This window comes from Pieris rapae, chromosome 13 (assembly GCF_905147795.1).
Source record: "Pieris rapae chromosome 13, ilPieRapa1.1, whole genome shotgun sequence".
Lineage (NCBI taxonomy): Eukaryota > Metazoa > Arthropoda > Insecta > Lepidoptera > Pieridae > Pieris > Pieris rapae.
This window is the reverse complement of record NC_059521.1, coordinates 67,977-89,734: the sequence shown is the minus strand read 5'-3', so window position 1 is coordinate 89,734 and position 21,758 is coordinate 67,977. Positions and strand designations below refer to the sequence as shown.

General features: G+C 42.2%; 2 protein-coding genes across 3 annotated transcripts in view; one reads left to right on the top strand and one right to left on the bottom strand.

Annotated features, from left to right (window-relative positions):
• The window catches only part of LOC111003494 (serine/threonine-protein kinase SMG1), a 29,291-nt gene that overhangs the window by 802 nt on the left and 6,731 nt on the right, over positions 1–21,758 (bottom strand). Inside the window, exons 2-11 of the mRNA XM_022274021.2 lie at positions 21,404–21,570; positions 4,657–4,865; positions 3,251–4,580; positions 2,942–3,175; positions 2,548–2,860; positions 2,268–2,476; positions 1,837–2,193; positions 565–663; positions 292–480; positions 59–222 (exon numbers count right to left, since the gene is read on the bottom strand). Of these exons, the coding sequence (XP_022129713.2) occupies positions 59–222; positions 292–480; positions 565–663; positions 1,837–2,193; positions 2,268–2,476; positions 2,548–2,860; positions 2,942–3,175; positions 3,251–4,580; positions 4,657–4,865; positions 21,404–21,570 (3,271 nt within the window). The remainder of the gene's footprint in view (positions 1–58; positions 223–291; positions 481–564; positions 664–1,836; positions 2,194–2,267; positions 2,477–2,547; positions 2,861–2,941; positions 3,176–3,250; positions 4,581–4,656; positions 4,866–21,403; positions 21,571–21,758) is intronic.
• LOC111003496 (octopamine receptor 1) lies at positions 17,299–21,345 on the top strand. 2 transcript variants are annotated; one of them, XM_022274025.2, is made up of 5 exons: positions 17,299–17,492; positions 19,301–19,720; positions 19,797–19,956; positions 20,457–20,627; positions 20,700–21,345. In XM_022274025.2, exons 2-5 carry the CDS (start codon positions 19,350–19,352, stop codon positions 21,156–21,158), a joined length of 1,161 nt encoding a protein of 386 aa, XP_022129717.1. In that variant the 5' UTR covers positions 17,299–17,492; positions 19,301–19,349; the 3' UTR covers positions 21,159–21,345. The 2 variants fall into 2 exon arrangements, with proteins under 2 accessions (XP_022129717.1, XP_045486613.1); XM_045630657.1 differs by lacking the exon at positions 17,299–17,492 and adding an exon at positions 17,660–18,224.

The window sequence follows — 21,758 nt, the reverse complement described above, 5'->3', positions numbered from 1 at the left end:
ATCAATATCCGGGAACGCTTCGTCGGCCGCCAACGGACGAAACGTGAGAGACACCGACTCCACGAGCGCGTCGAGCAGGGCGGGCAGGTCGTCCCTCAGGGTGCGAGCGCTCCGCGACGCGGCCTCCACCCGGCGCCGGGAGACCGCCTCCGCCGCGATCGCGTTCAGCTTCTCCGTCGCCGTGCCCCACCCCTCGAGGAACTCGGCGGCCGGGGTCTCGCTCTGCAACGGACACCGTGTTGAGAATCGCGGAGCGAGGGAGCGTCGCTCGTCTCGCGAGAGGGAGCTCACCTCGGCGAGGGCGGCCAGGGGCGCGCGCAGATCGGTCAGCAGGGCGGCGCGATCGGCGGCCGCCGACGTGACGGCGTCGGCGGCGCGCCTCAGCTCCTGCGACGCCGCCGCCACCTGCGCCCGCGCTCGAGTCGCGTCTCCGCCCACGCCCTGAGTCAGCTCGCGCACCAGCGCCGACACCGTCTCCACCTGCGGGCCGACTCTCAATGAATCCGCGGTCGCGGAGGCCGGACCCTTTCGAGGGTCGGGTCGGGGGTCGGGACCGAGGCTCACCCAGTGCGCGTCGATGTTTCCCTCGGGGTGCAGCATCTCCATGAGCGACTCCTCGAGGGGCGTCACCGCCAGCGAATACTTCTGCGTCAGAGCGCAGGCCTGCGAAAGCAGAAACTTTCGTTAGAAAAACTGATCTTTGCGTGACGACGACCTACCGAACCGATGTCGGATGTTATTTTAAGAAGTTACGAAGGATTTAAATACTTATTCGTGGTGGTATATAGTGGAAATTTTTTTAAGCTAAGTTTTTATAGTAGGGGAACACAATCGAGGATTATTACTCCACTCCACCAAATATGAGTCTCATATATGGCCACCCGTCAAGGATAAAGTAAGTGAGGTACATGCTAAGAAGCGTATATTTCACTAATTATCTACTACTGACTAAAACTACACGTAACGAAAATTAATGAAAAATTGTGATGCCAAGTGCCAACTTACACAAATTTAGGGGAAACAAGATGTCCAATGGTTTTTTCAGTGGGTTCATTTAATTAGGGGAATTATGACTAATATAAATAACAATAATGACTAAATAATGTACGAAAAGAAAATGACGAAAAGGCAAAAAATTACGGCCAAGAAACGTTAAGAAAAATTGAATTCGAAGAAAGAAAGTTCAGAAATAAAAAAATAAGAATAGTTTCATTTCATTGTTATTATAATTAATATTATTCGGTCACTGATTAACATATTATATAAATATGTAAAATGTACTCACTGTATTTTTAATTCATATTTGATATTATCTCTCAAACCAAGTGTACAAAAAAACCATTAGGGGTTTTTGATCCTAAGGGGAACATTTTGTAGGAGTTGGCAACCCTGGTAGTGCTCATTCAACCTGGGTATTGTGTACTTTTGTTTCGACGTTGAGTTAATAAAAATGTTTCCATACGATTTATTTACATTAATAGAATGTGTGGAAAACGATAGAGCATCATAAGAACAAAATATTAAAATAAAACTCTAACATAATTGAACGTAGCAGGTGTCAGGCGATTAAAGGCAGGACTCTTTGTGAAACGTAAAGCCGAGGATTTTTTTTTTTAATAATTTTAATAAAGCACTTCGAAACAATTTTATTAAAGCCTAACAATTCGGAATTTTTTTTTTGGACCACAAAATTAGGACAAACACATGTCAACATCAACTTACATACGAAAATATAAAAAGCGAAATCAGGTAAATACAATAGTGTTAAAACAAAAAAAAAATGTTATCTTTCTTACGAAGCGATGTTAAATAAATAATATAGTGGTTGGCGCTCACCTTTTCCCAATGAGCGAGTGCGGTGCGGAGCGTACGCGCCGCCCGCTGCGTGCGCTGGGCGCGGGCGGCCGGAGGCGCACCGAGGGCGGCGGCAGCCCGCGCGTGGCGAGCGAGGGCCGCGGCGGCGCCCGAGAGACGTCCCGCCCTCTCCTCGCGGGAGCCCCACGCGCTCTCCAGCCCGCGTACCACGCCGCGCAGCGCCGGGTTGGCGCCCGCGCCCCACTTGACGCGTTGGTGCGCCGACTGCACTAGGCTACGGGCGCGTCCCGCGGCGCTCGCTAGCCGCTCCCCGGCCGCCGACAGCTCCCGCGAGCGCCTCGACAGCGCCGCGCTCGACTCCTGGCTCCCGTTCAGCACCTGAAAATCTCGTTTGTACGGACGATTCGGCCGATCGACCGACGGCCGGCTCGTTCCACGGCGCTCGACCTCACCTCGGCGTGTAAGTGCGCGTGGGCGGCGGTCCTGAGGCGCAGGGCCCGGGCGGCGGCTCGGGCGCGATCGGCCGCCCGGACGGCGGCGGCGGCGCGACACAGGCGGGCCCGCGCCGCGACCACTCCTGCCGCCAGACTGGCGCCGCGCTCGCTTCCGGCGCGACACACCTTCTCGCACAGCGACTCCAGAGATACGCTCCACGAGGCCCCTGGGGACGACGAGCGTTAGACGAAGGCGAAGCTCGGAGACGAAGAGGACGCGGAAGCGGGGTCGACTCACCGATTTCTTTTTGCTCGACCTCGGCGCCGAGGTCCAGGCGGGCGCGGCGCAGCAGCAGACACAGCACGGAGGCCAACGCCCGCGACGGCACGCCCAGCACGCACCGCGACACGTATTCGGCGACGTAGCGCCCGATCGGCTTGGCGAGCGCGGAGTCGTCGTGGGGCGGAGGCGCGGGCCCGGCGACGGGCGCCCCTCGGGCGGCGCGAGCCACCTGTACGCACATGGCGAACACCTCGGCCACGGTCTGCACTCGCCGCACCAGAAACATATCCTCCAGAACGGCCCGCAGGGTCCCGCGCTGCATCGCCGCCTGAAACCGGGACGCACCTCGTTCAGGCTCATCGCGTTCCGAGCCACTCGGGAGCGTTCTCGAAAATGAAGTTGCACCGACCGACATACGCAGCGCGTCGTCGACGTGGTCTATCTTCCTCCAGGCGGGCGGTACGGGCGAGTCGAGGTGGTCGGCGAGCTCGCGGCCGCGCAGCTCGACCGCGGCGAAGAGCCCGTTGAACCCCATCAGCAGCATCCGCCCGCCGCTCTGGCCCTCCTCGGCCGCCGTGGACAGAAGCGTCTCGTATCTGGCGCGCAGCTCCGCCGCCAGCAGCTGGGCTCCCGGCGCCGGCGACTGAAAAGAGAGCAGAAAACGTCAGAGACGCGCGTCTTCCCTCGACGGGCGATTTCGAGACGTTGCGTTGCGTACCTCCATGTCCATCAGCAAATACCGGAAGTGCAATTCCAGCTGCGCCAGTATATCGTTTAACGGAACTGGGGAGTTCATTATGACGGCATTCAGCTCGTTGATCACGTGCAGCGCGGACGGGTCCTCCGAGTGGACCTTTTTTAGGGCTTCCGGCAAAATAATCGTACTAAAATTATAATTCAGTTGCACCAAATCGGCCAACAATAGGTTTGCGTTTCTGACGCATTCGACCGCCACCGGCATCGCGGCGTCTTCCACCGCCGCCGACTGCAAGGGCAGCAGAGACAGCAGCTCGACCGCCTGCATCGAAAGGGCGCTCATGTCGTCCAAGAACCACTCCCCTTCTCGAGAAGTCAAGTCCACGAGGCAGTCCCCGGCGCTCTGGGCGCCGTTTTCGAGCATCAAATATCTCCTATTCAAATTGCACAACATCCCGATGACCACGCTCTCCAAACTTCCCGCGGCTCCCTCCTCGGTTCTAACCCAATTGCTGATGTTATTTTTCGCATCTTTGTACGCTTCCTGCGCCGCAACGATGGCGTCGGGGCCGCCTTCCACCTGCAGTCTTTCGAGACATTTGTTGAGGTGGACGTTGGCCTCCGCGTTCAACTGTTGCAGACGGTAATTGAGTGCTACTATTTGTTGAGAGTCGCCGCAGGTGTTCTCCGCGTTGACCATGGCCGTCACTTGGTTGGCGACGTCGCGGCAGACCTCGGGGGATTTGCTCTCTAACGCCGCGGCCAGAAACTTGCGGAACGTGGCAATGCGATGGTACTCCGTTTGACTCTGCGGATAATACTGCGATACCGCTACGTATTGAGACAGGAGCTCTAGACAAGATCGGATGAGAAGGTTCGTCTGTTGCATGCTCTGGTTCAGTTCGGTCTCGGCCTGCTCGCACTGGGTCAGCATGGAGCCTTGACCGGCGTTAGTGAGGAATTCCTGGATGTGGTCGAAAATAGGTCTCTCGTCGTCTTCGTTGGATCCCGAGAATTCCTGCACCCACGCCATTAACTGGGGGCCGTTTAGGACTTCGTTCGTAGTCACGAAATTTTCAATTTGAGTGTCGAAATCGTTGAGTATTTTGACAAGAACTTTCATGGAATCTTCCACTGCATTCTTAGCCTGTTTGTAAGAAGTGTACTTTTGTGATATCGCATACAAAGGATGACCGCCGAGGTTGTTGCCGTACGACTCTATTTCCTTGATCAAAGCCATCTGTTGATGGCACTCTTGCAGTTTCGTCTCGATCGTGTTTAACTTATCGTTCTCCTCTAGCCACTTGTCGGCGCACTGCTGTACTTCGGGTAGCAAAGCGACGAGTCGTTCCCTGCAAAAGTGAATAAACAGTAAATGACACCCGTCTCCTCCGATCGCACTTCACTAAAGCGCCTGGTGCTACATACGTGACTTCGCCGATGCCGTGCTTCAGCTCGCGCACCCTCACGGCGAGCATGGCGCGTGCGGCGCGCACGTGCCTCGTGCCGCGACGTCGCCGTCCACCGCCCCACTCCACCAGCGGGTCGTACACGAACGCCTCGAGCAATGTCAGAAGCGTCTCGCGTCCCCGCCGCATCGTGCGCACCACGTGCTCGCACCCCAGCCTGAAGATGCCCTAAACACACCGAATAAATAAATAAATAATAAATAAAAGTGAATTGTCAATAACGATACTGATTTCGACTGTATTGTTTAAACGATGCGGCAACTGAAGGAACGTTCATAATACAAATTAGATAGAATACATCGTAATCCACAATCAGTCGGGGCTCACGTCAGGCGCACACAATAAGTAGATAACATCTGCGCCCTTCGTTCGGCTCCGTCCTTTCAACGGGGAACGTTGAATAACTATTCTTAAATGCTTATGATTTAGTGGAGTAGTAAGGCAAAACGTTTCAGATTCCGAAATAATATAGGAATCGTATTTCTAACTTGAATGGCATCGTATGTATAATATTTTTGTATGACTATGGTGACTGCGACATTTTACATGAAAAATAATTGTTGCTGGGTGCAGTCAGCAAGGTTAGACGGTCACATATGGAAGCCGCGCGTTAGAGAAGTTAGTTTATAAATCGGAGTGAATTACGAAATGCCCAACATATTATCTCGATGTCTGCCTGTGTGAGTCTGTACCGGCTGCCAGTCAAGGCAATTATGCACTGAGGGTCCTTAGCTAAACATTATGATGTGTCCATCAATGTTTATATAAAGTGATTTGTAAACGTACAAAACAAAGTATAATATATCGATCTTTACATGAATATATTTGAAATTAGGTCTTAATTGGCGAATTTAAGGAAATTGAATAAACGTTTGTTGCGAAACGAAGTTAATTGGTTCATTTGTGCCGAGTCACGACTCTACGCTTATCCCGTCTATACTACATCGTCTATAGTATTTGCATCTGTTTGAGCAGAAATATGCTTAATCAAAAGAGCAATTATAAAATATCATAAACCCAAATATGATAATTTTTCTATTTCCGAATAGAACCAATAGAAAATGCGAGTGTACGTATAGTTGGGATGGGTTGGGTTTTCTTCCATTCGGCATTAATACGATTTTTGCCATAAAATCGCCTGATTCTAACAAATAAAATAGGTCATCCGTAGTAGGAGGAAGCCTAGAAAAAAGCCCGGAAACATTTCACAAAATTAATTAACACGTTGTTAACGGTTCTCATGGTGCCATAATTAATAAGACGATACCCCTATGACTCAAAGATCTTTAATAATTAAAACAAGCGACATAAATGTTACGGTTACACAAAATGTTGTTCTTGGGAACATTTTGCTTATTGAATAGTGAAAATCATTTTAACCAACACTCACCTGGAACAAGCAAAAACGTTTAAGCTAAACAAAATGTACTCTGCCTCATCATCTATTTATGTATATGTCGCGGACAACTAGCTTACTTAGCCGTTCAATTGACAGCCTTGTCACGGTAATATTATGTCTAGGTAATATTACATAATATTACCGTGGCCTTGTCGTTCAAGTAAACGGCGCAGTTTAACTGCGGCCTGAAAGATATTTAGTCGTAGAGTTTGTAATAAAGCGGCTGGCTAGTGCTTAGGCCATTTGTTCTTTATTAAATATATTTAAAATTAATACTTATATTAGTGTTCATACGCTTACACTTAGTAGCCCAGTCATATTAGGTAAGAAAAGGGGTCAACCTCGGAATGAAAGATAATAAGCTGCAAATTGGTATGAACCTTTGTTTTGTCATTCTAAATGTTGTCTCAAAAGTCATAATCGTTATCGTGTCCGCGTCTTAAGATATTCAAGGTCAAAGGTCACAAAAATCGGTTTTTCGCGAATATCTGGCTTCCTATCGGTTGAATGAGATTTGCATTTATTATAAAAGTTGTAGGCTATAAAATTCTCTACAACTTTTGTTCAAACTTTTTTTTCATACGACCAACCGTTTTGAAGGTAGAGCGCGAAGAAAATAATGTAACATACATCATCGATGGTGGATTTCTTCTGCATCGCGTCGTATGGAGCAAAGACGATACTTTCTCTATTATTTTAAATAAGTACATTAAATATTTACACAACACATTATGGCTCAGCAATTGTTGTTGTATTTGACGGATATTCGGACTATAGTAAAAATATTAAAGCACTGGAACAACGAAGAAGAACTGCTGCACTTTCAAAATCATATGAAGTTTGTTTTGACGAAACAATGGTTGTGCCAATCAGTCAAGAAATTTTTTTATCAAATCGGTCTAATAAAAAAAAAATTATCGACATGCTTGTTGAAAAATTTAAAACTGTTAATATCACAACAAAACAAGCCAGAGATGATGCTGATGTTCTCATCATTGACACAGCTATTGCCTTATCAGAACATCAAAAGACTGCTGTCATCATAGGAGAAGATATCGATTTGCTCGTTATTTTAATTGGACGTACTCAGTCACATCATCAGGAAATTTTTTTGAAAAAAGTTGGCAAAGGCAATGTCAAAACACAAATATATTCTACTAAAAGTTTTGACCAATATCCTCGTACTAAAAAGCACATTTTATTTTTACACGCATTCAGTGGCTGTGACACGACTTCTGCGCTATTTAAAAAAGGAAAAAAAACTGTTACTAGAGCATTGGAAAAAATTCCTGATTTAGATAAACTGGTGGAAGTATTTCAACAAGAAAACTGCCCAAAACAAACATTATTAGAAAATGGAGTGCGCATCTTGTGGGCATTATATAATGCTCCAAAATCTGAGGACAACATTGATCATTTCCGCTACACGCAATTCATCAAATTTACAAAACTAAATAAAGCTGTACAACTGTCAACACTTCCACCAACAAGTGTAGCAGCTCATCAACACATAAAACGTGTCTACTACCAGATTCAAACGTGGTTAGGGAAGGACTTAGAACCTCAAGAATGGGGCTGGATGCTTGAAAATGAAATCCTATAGCCCATACGAACGTTATTACCTCCAGCACCAGCCGAACTACTAAACGTAATATTTTGCAATTGCAAAAATGGTTGTGGTTCCCGCTGTGGATGCAGAAAATCAGGGCTACAATGTTCTTTAGCTTGCGGCCAGTGCAACGGACAAGCTTGCCTCAACGCTTCACTGTATCCAAGTAATCCCGATGAAGAAAATACATATGATCCCGATATTCTGGAAGGTTTGGAGATGAACATGACAGATAATGAGGATGATGACAATGAATCGAACATTTTTGAGCGACAAGAAGAAGAAGAGAATTAGCTTCCATTTCCAATTTCATTACAATTAAAATCAACAAAGATACTTTTGATATTTGAACTCACATTTTGATAAATGTATATTATGCCGTATTTAATAATAAATAAAAATATGTGTAAAATATATACTCTTACTATCATTTTAACTTAAAATAAAACTAAAATATATAATCCAGAATTAATAATATTTTATACTTAAATAGTTAAATATGAATAATTATATATAAATAATCAAGTTACTTACTTTAATTAAATATAAATAATTAATGGTTAGTACATAAATAATTGGCATTGTTTAATAATTATAATTTCCAAGTAAATAATTGACTTTATAACGTACTGATAACCATAACTCACGCTTGACCTTGCATTAGGCCGTATATGACTGTACGATGTGCACTTCGCACTCTACCTTCAAAACGGTTGGTCGTATGAAAAAAAAGTTTAAACAAAAGTTGTAGGGAATTTTATAGCCTACAACTTTTATAATAAATGCAAATCTCATTTAACCGATAGGAAGCCAGATATTCGCGAAAAACCGATTTTTGTGACCTTTGACCTTGAATATCTTGAGACGCGGACACGATAACGATTGTGACTTTTGAGACAACATTTAGAATGACAAAACAAAGGTTCATACCAATTTGCAGCTTATTATCTTTCATTCCGAGGTGAAAGCCCTAATATGACTGGGCTATAGTGCCACTACACTCTTCCACACTATTTCATGAAACTTTGCAAAACATCAAATTTGGTGTGCAGTTCGTATAAGGATAAAGTGGAACTAAATCAAAAAATAGGCAAGTAATCTTACAACGTCATCGATTCATTTGCCTAGCTGTTTGATCAACTGGCTGAATATCTTTCAGGCCGCTAGTTAAACCGCGCCGTTTAGTGAAAAGGCTAGGCTGTTAACTGTTAACCGCTCAAGGGTTAATTAAGGTAATATCGCGGAACGCATATATATGAATCGCAACCAATGCAATTCACAAACTACTTCGATCGTTGTGTATTATTCGGAATCACGCGAAGTTAACTTGTATATCCCGATACATATTATCTCATTCAGACCGATTGTAGTGTTAATCAGCATTCGGGAGTAGCAAAAGCCGCACTTGACCGACTTGACTAAAATGACGTTGATTGTTAGCCCCGAAATAAAATTCACAATTTGCACTTTAGTCGGAGAAGTTGTCCGTAATAATCAGGCAATTGAGAAATCTAAAGCATTTGAGCGGCATATTTCGAGTAAGAATGAAGCCGACCCATGCAACAGATGCACGAGATCGGCCAACTCCATTAGTTTCGCCTGAGCGAACCCATCGCCACTACCACTACAACCCACATTCACTATTCAATTCCATTCAACTCGAATCTTATTTCATCTCTGTCTAGAGACAGTAGTCCTGTTAGCGTGTTACCTAGTTATTTCATTTTAAATAAGACATTTGAAATAAAACCATTGTTCTTATAAATTAAAAAAAAAACATCGAAGGGATTGAAAAGAATTGACAAAAAGAAAGATTAACAGAATAGATGCGCTAACCGTTCCTTAGATAAAGTTTTGGTATTTAATCTCATGTTAGCGAATCGCATTCAAAATAGAAATATACTTCGGGGAATGCTCGGATTATCAGGAAACGTTCTGATCGAATCAATCATTGTTACTTTGGTTAATGATTGATTTAATTTGATTCGATTTATTTTGTAATTTAATAATTTTGAATCATTGCTTAACGAATAAAAGTTCGGATACTGTTACGACCAATCAGGTTCGAGCAAATGCTTCGAGAGACGAGTGGGGTCGCCATCGTGAGTTTGGACAGAGCATAGGGTAGTTGATTTAGGATTCAGTGGAGCATTTGAGTGATGAGACTGGACTGAGTTGAGTCTAGTATATTGTGGTTAAAAATAAGATTGGTACCTTTAACAAGCTACACTTTATAATTTAAGCAAATTGTCTCCGACATATATTTATCCAAAATGTTAGAGGATTAAAAAAACCAGCCAACCTCATTCATCATAAAAACGTTTGACGTACTTTGTTATCTCCACAATCAGGGTGTGAGTAATGAAATAAAGATGTAAGAGGTTGTAGATGGAGGCTGCAACCCGTTCCACCGCAGCCCACTGAGGCAGGCAGATGACATGACATCCAATTATTGCAATCTTACTAAATACCTGCAGGGAACTGGCTTTGCACACTAATATTATTAAATACATTTTATAATTAAATAAATACATTATAATGTTTATTTAATAAATTGTATACAATTAAATATATTTTTAGACAAACGCACCAATTCAAAAATATGAAATTGTATAGTTTTCTCAAAAAAATTGAAAAAAAAAAACGTTTTTATTTTAGATAAAAATAATATTTTGTAAAAACATTTCGTACGCCACGCGCGATCAAAAAATCACTTTAAAGTTGCGATCGAATCAAACCATTGAGAGCAAAGTTTCCAGCCTCATTCACTTTGTCTACAAATTATTAAAGTGCTTCTGGTACATGAAGAGAGAACTTTCATCAACGGACAAAAAATGCGTAGTTTTGCTTTTTATCCCTACATATAACGAACACACTCCCAGAAGACCGAGAGAGCTTTGTTTGTTGTTTACTTCACTATCTCGTAAGTATTACGATAATTGTTTATTCGCGTACGTTTGTTTACAACCACGCTATGTAAATAGTTGTACTTAATTTCATATTTTACCTAACATTGCAAAACAACATATTTCATTGGGTGTACAGAAATATAAAATTCAAGCTACGCGATATTATTTTAATATGTAATAAAGCGTTCGCATATATTATGAGGTTGAAATAATGTAATAGACTCACGGTGATATCATTAAGCGAAGCTTTCACTTCGAAAGACGTCTGTCTCGTAGATTGGCCGCGTTGCCCACCTCCGACATGAAGGGGGTCAAGTGTCGGCCGGTAATGAGGAAAAATGTGGTCTTCTCCTAATGCTGCTCACTACTATTGGATCGAATATCGACTCATGGAAATTACTTTTATTTTTATTTAGTGGCAAGTCAAAGCTAGCTTTACTACGAGTACCTACTACATTGTATGTTTATAATATTATAGGTTCTATTGTTCAGGTTAAGCATAACATACATCCACAACAGTGACCTTTCACCTAATAGATTCATTTCTCCTGTTAAGGCTCCAGTTAAGCTATACTTTAGAAAATAAGTACTCCATTCAATTCAATCCGTCGACACACATCTCACACATGTATAATATAGATTAGTGTTTATTGCTCTTGGGATATCTTATTATTACGATTGCTGTGGTCGCGGTGAGAAATAAACTTGCTTTGTAACCTACGTTTCTCTGCTACGCCGTAGGGCATCTACGTATATATATACTACGTGAACAAGACGGTAGCAACGACAAACACTGCACTTTTGCAGCTGTACCAGGGAAATTTCAGGCCTTGGTCTTTTGTTCGTAAGTAGAAGCAAATCAGTGTGTGCTTGTCTGGTAATTTTCATATCAACAAGTCGCAAAACTCCATTTTGTCAAAACTAGCCGAATCGAAAATATAGCTAGCTTGTTACGTATCGAGCTTGTATTAACACAACTTCGTCCGGAATATATCGCGCCATAAAATAATTTTCAGTACAATAAAGGCAACACATTTCATCAGAGCGCCGTGTAAATCTACGTAATAGCCGTTAAAATGTTCCCCAATGCACACAGATATTACTAATAATTTTCATTCATTCAAGACTACTTGTTATTATATTCACTACTGTATGTGCCTTTCGTTATACTAAGGTTGAGACGGTTATTGCTTACTATTAATACTTGTACAAGATCTGATAACTCGTTTTTAACTGATTTTGCTCTCGTCTCTCATATCTGTTTTGTAAAAACAATAGTATAACTCCTCCTTGCACTAGAGGCCAGATTGTCTTATGGTGATTCGACAGATAGAGTTGAAAAAGACGTAAGTTTGCAGTAACGGATCCCTGCCACGTCTTCCTTTTAAGAAAATCTGCTACTAACAGGCAATGTATACGTAGGAAATAGTACAGCATATTGAATGGAAGATTTATTTTTCTTATTGTATACGGAATTTAATACACGAAACTGTAAGTTTAAACAGATCAACACTGCGCTTGGCATGTTTCAACAAATTTATAGGAATTGCGCGAATAATTTATTGTTGATTAATCTGTGAATTAATGAGCAGGTCACTAGTTTAGGTGAGATTCGTCTGCCAAATGATGCTTTAATAAGCAATTACATCTTAAGGGTCTTCTAAAACGTTACGATGCGTTACAAGGGCGGGATTAAAACACCGTGTTACTTACTTACATTTTTTATGTTTGAAAAGTTAGAGCCCTGTTTTAATGCATATGGAACACAGAGTAGTATTTATTACCTGACCATGACTGGACACAGTGACACAAACTTATTCCGTCTGTATACGCTGACGTTAACGTCAAGAAAAACATTACACTGCATTACATAGGGGTTAGGGAGGTTCTAAAATCTTCAAAAATTGTGTTACGTAATACTGAAACGCTCCCTGAGAGCAGGCAAGGGCTCGATTCATTCGTATGATTTTATGTAGTGGACCGTAGACTGTGTGATCTACGCCCTTACTTTGGGAACTGGTAGTAAATGTCAATTTAGACCTTCCTTTTTATTAAATAGGTCGCTAGGATCCGCCCAGGCTTCGCGGCTCCGGCATTAATGTTAAAATCCATTCGAAAATTAGCCATTATTTGTTGTAATAAGTAAATGACAAAAAATGTTATTGTGGGATAAGAAATAGACATATAACATCGCTTTCTGTAGATCTTTCAAATGTGCACATTACTTAGTAAATTATTTTGATAATTGTCGTAGGGTCAAGCCTGCGTTTGCAATGTAATCTGGAGAAGTGTAATTATTTACGACATCACATTACAAACCTCAAAAATAACAGTATTTCTCCATTATTTAATGGATGTTATTATACATATAACCCTGCCTCTGTAATCACTCTATTTATTTAAAAGGGACCACAAGGGATGTGATTAATAATAGCGAATAGGAGGACGTAGCCATATTATTACTAAGAAGCACCAATTCACGGGCAGACATAAAATTGTTGTTTTGAGTTCATTTGACGTAAGATAGTTGTGACGAGGGCACAGCATTTTCCCGCCGCCAACCGAGTCCATTAGCATTTTAATAGGTCGTCACGTCGCTGACTGCACCCGCCCTCTTTGATAACATCTCATCAACCATCAATCATTAACATTATCCTGAAATCTCTGTTTCACGATAGACTGATTCTTATTTGGGTAAAACGCAATCTGTATATGAGTAAAGGAAAAGAAAGCTAATTAAAAGCACTGAAAGTACAACGTTCGACCTTGGCGTAGAATAGGAACGGCTGAATACTCAGGGATGAATAAGTAACGAGGACCTTGGCGAGGCGGCTGGCGCTGTGCCAGCACCCGAATATACGATCGTCCTTCGTCGGTATCGATTTTTCGTTCGATAAACACATCTTGTATATGTTGTTTCGTGGCATTAGGTCACATGGGCCTATTTCATACGTAATAGAACAATTTCACGGTCATTAATGTGATTCGCGGCAAAAATGTACCGTAAATTACAAATTACGTTTTAATGAGTTACATAAAATTGACGATTCTCATTTATCAATTTATTACTTAAGTAAAAACCGTACGACGATGGGATCAATTTTATTTCGCTATTTGAACTCTCTGGCTAGTAAAATATGTAAAATATAATTGAAGTTGAATGGGGAGCACTCGCAAAATTGTATTTACAGTCGTGAGCGAGCACGTAGACGTTTACGTGCCGCGAGTTCTAATACGTAGCACTGACACAGGTAATTATTAATTTCAATCACTTTGTAGGTGGCCCTCGCAACCGAAATGCTAAAAACGATAATTCCACATCAATTGTAGTGGGAATATTTACTTTTAATTACCGCCACGGTGGCAGCGGCATTTTCTTTTGTAAACTTTCCTTATTCTAATTACGTTCATTACAGCACATAATATGAAAGTTGAAAAGTTTAGTATATAATTGTATTTTTTAACAAAATCCCAGAGGCTCTTTCATCTCAAATTTTTGAAGTGAAACTTCTTTAGAATCGTTGTGATTTCAAACCAGATGCAACGACAACGCCATCTAGTGGTGCATTGCGTTGATACTGATTCTTGAGTTATGTTATCTTGTTGTAATTATGTTATTATTAGTATATTTATATGAAATGAAAATCTATACTAGTCACATTTGACCAAATTAAAATTTTACTAAAGAGGGAAGGTTCCCATCGTAGCTTGATTTTCTTTTGTTATACATACGGCTAGTTTATTCGCTTAATTTCGTATTTTACAATTTTGATAGAAGTAAATTAAAACCAAAATAATGATCCTTAAAATCTGGTCCATTTTATATAAAAAATACAATGTTGTATAAGAGAATAGCAAAGTGAATAAAAAAAATTCAACAGTTTAAAAAAACTATTTTAAATTGCAGTTGTTGAAAATCTCTAAATATACTTATTGATTTATTACTTTTAAAATAAGTAAATTAATAATAAATTTTCTGACGATGGCGACATTCTTGAATATTCAATAACAAGGTTATATTGACATGTCCTGATCTAACCTTCGTATTTGAATAATCTTTGTGAAGAACATGAATAATAATAAATATATAATTAAATTATAATATGATATTAAGTATTTAATTGAATATTTAATCATTTTTAGTATTAAAGTAAAGTTGTGCAAAAAGCGACTGGGCCTTGTGCTAGGCTGGCTACTTCTTATTAATTTACGATATTTATTTTAAAATAAGTGTTGTTTAATGATTTGCTTTTTTTAAAATAATAAGAAGAGTTTTTTACGCTGGCTTTTATCTCGGCCTATACCTTCTGTCTTCATGGCGATGAGTAGGGATGCTCATTCAAATTTTATAACGTGGAATCAGTGATACCTATATCTTATATTCTAACATAAACATTTATTTATTTTTATGAAAGATACTGATATCAAAAGTACCTCTTAGCCAACTGACAAGATTATGGGTAATTAGTAAATCGGTAAATAAGGGGAGTTTTCTCCCCTTATTTACATAATTGGGACAAATAAGTGACGAATTCTAGTATACCTTAGAGAATAAATCTGTGACGAGCCGTCTTCGTCTTATTTGTATGTTGATGTTTTCTTTAGAAACAGAAATGTTTACGAAAACGGTTGCCACTAATTGAAACACTCGTGTCATTTGCGACGGATTTACGATCCAGGCTCGGACGGAATCTGATGAGTGGTTCGCTTTTGTCAATAAAAACCTCATACTTTATTTGAAAGCGATAGTTACATTACGGCGAAATGATCGTTTGTTAAAAAAGTAATTTACGAAACCTCTTTGGCATTACTTTTAAAATTAACTTGGCTACAGCTAAGTTAAGTGAAACACAATCAAAATAAGATGTAGTATTTGCAGATAAACAATGTTAATTACAATTAATAATGTGCAATACACTTTCAAAGGTGACATATTTACAATACCTTTTGCGATAAGCGGTAATACAATGTGTATGAGTATATCAATAAGCGGGCCGATAAGGACGTGATAACACTCGCTGTTGCCGAAAACACTTATCATTACTAAATCATAATGCCCAAATAGGGAAGCACTCTACTTTTCGCGAAACGAGATACCAAACATTGCTTACTGATGTTCGTCTGCCAAATCGTCGCACCTCGCCTTGGCATTGGCAGTTCCCTCTTTAAAACACTCTCGCTACGTCGCGTCGTAGCCGTAGTACTACGGACTCGGTAGGCGCTACGAAACTTTGTTCGTATGCAAAATAAATAATCAAGGCAGAAACGCTTTACCTAGACGTAAAGTTTTTAAGGTAAACGTTCTATGCGCGTGCGGCTACGAACCAGACAACAGTAATGCTTCTGAGTATGGAATCGATATGAAGGGAATAGGCCCCAATATTGAGGGGCTCGAGATCACAACTGGATGTTTTTTGCAAGTCACATCTCAAAAGGTCATTTGAACGGCTATTAGCACGTTTTACGAGGGCTCCGCAGATACCGGGCGTCATAAAGTTTGTACGTCAATAGCCAATAAGATAACTGGATCTGTGAGTTAACCTTTTTTACAACCTTCCCTACATTCAATAGATAAATAATAATTCAATATTTAACCGAAAACAACCAAAGCTATTTCATAAGAAAACTTTGGCTTATTAAAACAAATTGACCAATTGCAATGCCAACTATTATTATGGGGGCATTTCATCTCGGTTACGGATACTGTAACACAATAGTGCAACCCCATTCAATATAGTTTTGATGTTTAACTTACGCGACTTTTATGAAATCCCTCGTGTCATGAAACTTACCTGAAACAAAGAAAAAAGATTAAGGAAATTATTGTTGTATGTATAGTAGTGAGAATGATACGAGGAAATTATTTTCAGGTTTCTATTCGCTTTCCTTACTCCAATCCCAAAATCCCCGTCTGCCTCCGGCGCAACGATTAGTATTTTGCTAACATATCTCATTCCCTAGGTCCATCAATTACATCCGGGCGAAACAAGTGGCTCGGATTCGGGCCGCCCTCGTCTGACACAGTAAATGAGTGTTCCTTGGCCGCGGCATATTAAGTGTTAAAATTCCCCTTCGTCATTGTCCTGTGAGATCTCCTCGGTCCTACAAAGCTATCTCTCCGTAGGTTACATGCAATGCCGGGGCGGGCTGGCGATGAGCCAGCCGTGTCAATGTCGGGAGTACACTTTCACACGCACCCTGCTCGAGGGTATTTTCAGTTATCGTTCATGTAATATACGTTTGCGAGTTACCAACTCCGGCAATAACTCGGGCGCAAAAAAAATAAACAAAAGGTGGACAAATGTAAAACTATAACTAAACAAACTAAATTGAGAAAGATGCAGACTTTAATAAAATAAATCTTGTACTGACAAGTAAGTCGTGACTGCAACGTATAACAAAGTCCTGAAAATTATTTATCTATTTACATATACTGCTACTTTGCTTTATTAAAAAGACCCCTCGACGTTCGTCATGGAGTAAGTTCGTTAAATTACGAATTTTAAACTCTTATTACGCTCATGTCAATGCTCTAGTTGTGAGCTTTGATATAATATATCTGCAAGCGCGCAGAGACGGCGCTAATGATAGGGCAACATAACTGATTAAAAACAAACTTTCCCCTTTACCCCATTACGAAGAGCGACCTTTGCAATATACAGCGACGGCCGCAAAGGCCGCTAAACTCCGATCCAAAGCACATCACGCAGTCTGGTGTGGAGCGTCGAATCGGAACCACGTGTTTGCACTCGCTTTTAGTTCCGGGAACGAAGACACGAAATCTAAGTGCTACTGGGCTACTGGCCACTAGCAGTGATTTAAAAAGTGTATTGTGCATTGTAGTGCGCGGCGGTTTCACAAATGGAAACAGCGTTGTGGTAAATATTCAACGCTCAACGGGTTTCACGGATTATTATTATTATTATTGACGACGACTATCCCGATGGTATTTACTATATCAAAAATGTATTTCAAACTCATTGTTTCTATATTATCTTTGAAATATTACATCTTAAAAGTTTTATATATAGGCAAGCTTTAACGTTTGACCAAGTTTTTTATCACGAACCGGTAGCGATGCATAGAGATGGAAATTAAATTCATGTTTTAATAATAATTTGAAGCTTCCCTAAGCGCACTTACGTAAGCATCCAGGGCCAACCCCGCCTCAACTTATGTAACCGAACCAATTCCACTCTCATTTTTCCTATTTCAATTCTCACTAACAAAATTAATGATGTAATTCTCATTTCCACGTTACAAGTAAAAGTTTAAGTATGGACAATAACTTTTCGAACAAAGGTTAGGTTGACCTTGCAAATGGTATTATAATACGTCCGGATCAAACTAAATGAAGAGCAGATTTTGATCGGGCTTAACGTGCAAATATCCGCCGATACCAGAGGCACGTTCCCCTATAATTGAATGCAAGGCGCTCGATAATCAATATCTCCCGAAACGGAGTTTTAACGTATTTATAACTCGAGCAGATTTACAGATATTGTTTGCGGTCTTTGAATAACTGCGGCGAGAGCAGAATATGGGGCGAAGATTCATACCCAATATCTGGAAGCAATACATGTTGAAGAGCCTTCAACCGTCGGTCATCGGTAAAGAAATTGATTGCGATATCAATGGAATACGATAGGGGCGCAGAGGCCCGTTGACTTGGCAAATTTAATAGTCATGACATTAATTAGTACACATTTTTTATATTCCCAAAGTATTTATAAGAACAATATTCTCTAGTATTATGATCTTTAATACAAATAAATTATAATTTTTTACCCGGCGTTGTTTAAGATGACGATTTGACGATCGATGTTCGCCAGAGGAAAATAAGAATGCATTCCTCTAAGATGCCTTTCGTCACTTTAGTCATATCAAGTTAGATTTTCAATTTCGTCGGATTCGGCATCATTGTTTTGCTCACTCAAAAGTGACTCCTAACAAATAAAATTGTCTTTAATTGCTATTGTGTCAATTAATGAAACCATTTCAATGGCAAATATAATTTAGATTGGTACAAATGACTCGAGTCGTAGATGGGCAAAATAATGCCAAAGATTAGTCACGTTTAACGATAGGCACAACGAAGAAACGATAGATTGATTATTACTCGTGTATTTAAAACCATTTTTTAATTGAAGTGAATCTAAACGAGCATGTTTAAGCTCGTTTAAATATTATCTTATTGTTTCGTATTTCGACTAGTAGTAAAAATATATAACTTTCAAAGTCGTTTCATGTTACATCGCAGTGGGACAACATATATTTACGATAAAAACGTCCATACAACAATTTACTTACAGTACTTTAGCTTTTTAGAAGAAATGACCTTACGTACACATGCCGGATTAATGACGATTGAACATCGGTGCGGCATTAAGATGAGCATTGTACAGCTCGTGTGTTTGTTTCTATTTTGAAACTGCATATCTGCTGTTTCAACTGAAGCACTGTCATTTTATTTCATCAAAGCAAAAACAATTCAATTCGAAGAAAGTAATTTTTTCAAATGATAGATATACTTGTGGATGTGCTTCCCGTTGGGAGGTTATCGATCGCGCGGCCGTACAGCGCCTCGACAGTTTAACTGTAATAGACAATTTTCACGTTTGCATTGATTGAAAGCTGTAATTGTATACCCTGCGAGATTATTGTCTAAACTTGTCTGCGATTCCAGGCGCGAGCCTTGTTCAAAATGAGCGGAGGCCGACAGGAGCGGTGATGGCATGGACTGGGCAACGGGCAATGCGAGCACCGCTGTCGGCAACTCGACGGAGCCGATACCGCCCGATCTCTACAATTACTGGGCGTGGAGCATCGTGGACGGGGCGCTCATGGTGCTGATCATCAGTGGCAACACGCTCACCATTTTGGCTGTCACCACGAGCCGGCGTCTGTCGTCGCTCGTGTCCAACCAGTTCGTGCTGAACCTTGCCGTGTCGGACCTCATGGTGGGCCTCACGCTCCCCTACCATCTCGTCTTTTATCTAAACGACGACTTCGGCAAGATCAAGTGGTCCTGCCTGATGCGCTTCATACTGATAATACTCGCATGTCTAGCCTCCATTTACAACATCATAGCTATCGCCGTGGACAGGTGTGGATAACCCTTTAAGGCCGACGCCTAATCGTTTTATCACTATAATCGAGCAATTTTTATCTTTTGGTCGTAGGTACATAGCCATAGTGCACCCGTTGCACTACAGCCGCTACATGACCAAGGCTGTGACGCGCCTACTCATGAGTACGACATGGTCCGTGGCGGTATGCATCAGCTGCGTGCCCGTCTTCTGGAACGACTGGGCAGACGGCGTTGCGTGCGAAATGAACGTGGTAAGAAGTAAAATAATATCATCAATGTCAGCAACACAAGCGCTGTTGTCCGCCGAAAGCAAAGCTTTCAATCTGTTAACTACGTAATTTTATGTCCGGGAAAGATCGCACCTCTTCCAAGCACAGAGGCTTCGACACGAACAATACGAAAATTTGAAAAGCTATCGTAATAGAAATGTAATGAATTTTTTTTGTATGTAAAACTTAGTATATTAAGAAATAGAAATGGTACCATACTTTCAAGATGCCACACAATTGAAATATTGTATGAGCGTAGGAGCGTAGTTCATCGGGTGGAGAACGCGCTTGTATTTATTCCTGTACAAACAATAAGTACTTCGAATACTAATAATGCGACGTTAGCGTAGGTAGCGAGTATTCGAGATACTTGACGAAACTTGGGATTTCCCTCACAAAACAAATGGACACAAATATGTAGGACGGATCCACTTTGTACCTCGTAGTATATGGAACACTACATGTGCACGTGTGTTATGCAGGTGGTGCCGAAGACGTACACGACGAGCATCCTGACGCCTATGTTCTCGCTAATTTGGATTGCGATGTTCGTGCTGTACTGGCGAATCTGGCGCGAGGCTGCCTGCCACGCGCGCCGCCTGCGCGCAAACGCGTGCTGTCCCGGCGCCGCAAACGACTGGAAGAGCATACAGGTGGCACCCGCCCCGACTGCCGGCTCCGACTCCGCGCGCGGCACCCGGCTCTGACCTAACTCATCGTTCCAGGTGGTGCTGCTCGTGTTGGGATCGTTCTCCGTGTGCTGGATGCCATTCGTGGTGGTAGCGTGCGCACAGACGCTGCCCGCGGTGCGTCTGCACAGTCCGGTCGCGTACCGGCTGACCTCCTCGCTGGCCATGTCGAACTCGGGTGTCAACCCTCTCATCTACGCGTGGAAGAACGCGGGCTTCAGGGCGGCCTTCGCCAGGCTGCTCAGGTGCAGACGGCCCGACGCGTCGGAGTATCGAGGGTCGCCGGCCTTCGAGAGGAAAAGGGGCTCGGTAGCGCTTCGAGAAGGCTCCGTCAACGTTTCGACACCGCCGGCGAGCCGAACCGGCCGAAGGGCGCGCTTGCTGCTGCCGGTCGGAGACGCCGTCGCGACCCGTTGCCGCGTCATCGAGAACGCGGGCTACGTGGACGGCGAGGGCTGCGAGCCCGCGCCCGTGCACGGGCCCGCGGACCTCTAGTGCACGAGTGAGGAACAATATGGGAAACGTGAAACGCTTCTAGCTCATAGTGCGCTCGGTCGCGCTAGGTGTCCGATATCTGAGCTCAATTTTCAACATTTAATAGATTTTCGTCGTGATTAATAAATCGCGGAAGAATTTTGTTCATATTAGAATATTTATTATAAGAATAAAGTGATAACTTAGACGTTGGCTTTTTTTCATGTCCTAATGATTCGAGCGGGAGGGATAGGGGGATATCTCACCTCGAGGCCGGTGACGCCGAGAGCCGCTCGCAAGTTGGGCGTCATGCGGAAGGGCACCCTCTCGGGCACGCGCAGCGCTTTGCCCTTCTCGAAACACACGTTGTAGTCGATGTGCACCACTTCGCCCGTCGTCAGGTCTACTAGCACGTTATCCAAATGTCGGTCGCCTGAATAAAAGTACACTGATTATTTATTATTATTAAACATCACTGTTAGACAGAAAACGGAACTATCGTAATTGTTATTAAGAACTCGATGACGTAACATAAATTTAAGTTCAATTTCCATCTGACCATTATGCTTATATGACGCTTCATCAAAAAGAAAAACTTGTAAAGATTAGAGGTCAGCATGT

What these genes read in the sequence shown, in the direction of transcription:
- LOC111003496 (XM_022274025.2), top strand. Translation starts at nt 19,350, where the DNA reads ATGGACTGGGCAACGGGCAATGCGAGCACCGCTGTCGGCAACTCGACG. An exon ending in TTGCGTGCGAAATGAACGTG is followed by an intron (nt 19,957 to 20,456) that starts GTAAGAAGTAAA and finishes TGTGTTATGCAG; the next exon opens with GTGGTGCCGAAGACGTACAC. An exon ending in ACGACTGGAAGAGCATACAG is followed by an intron (nt 20,628 to 20,699) that starts GTGGCACCCGCC and finishes TCATCGTTCCAG; the next exon opens with GTGGTGCTGCTCGTGTTGGG.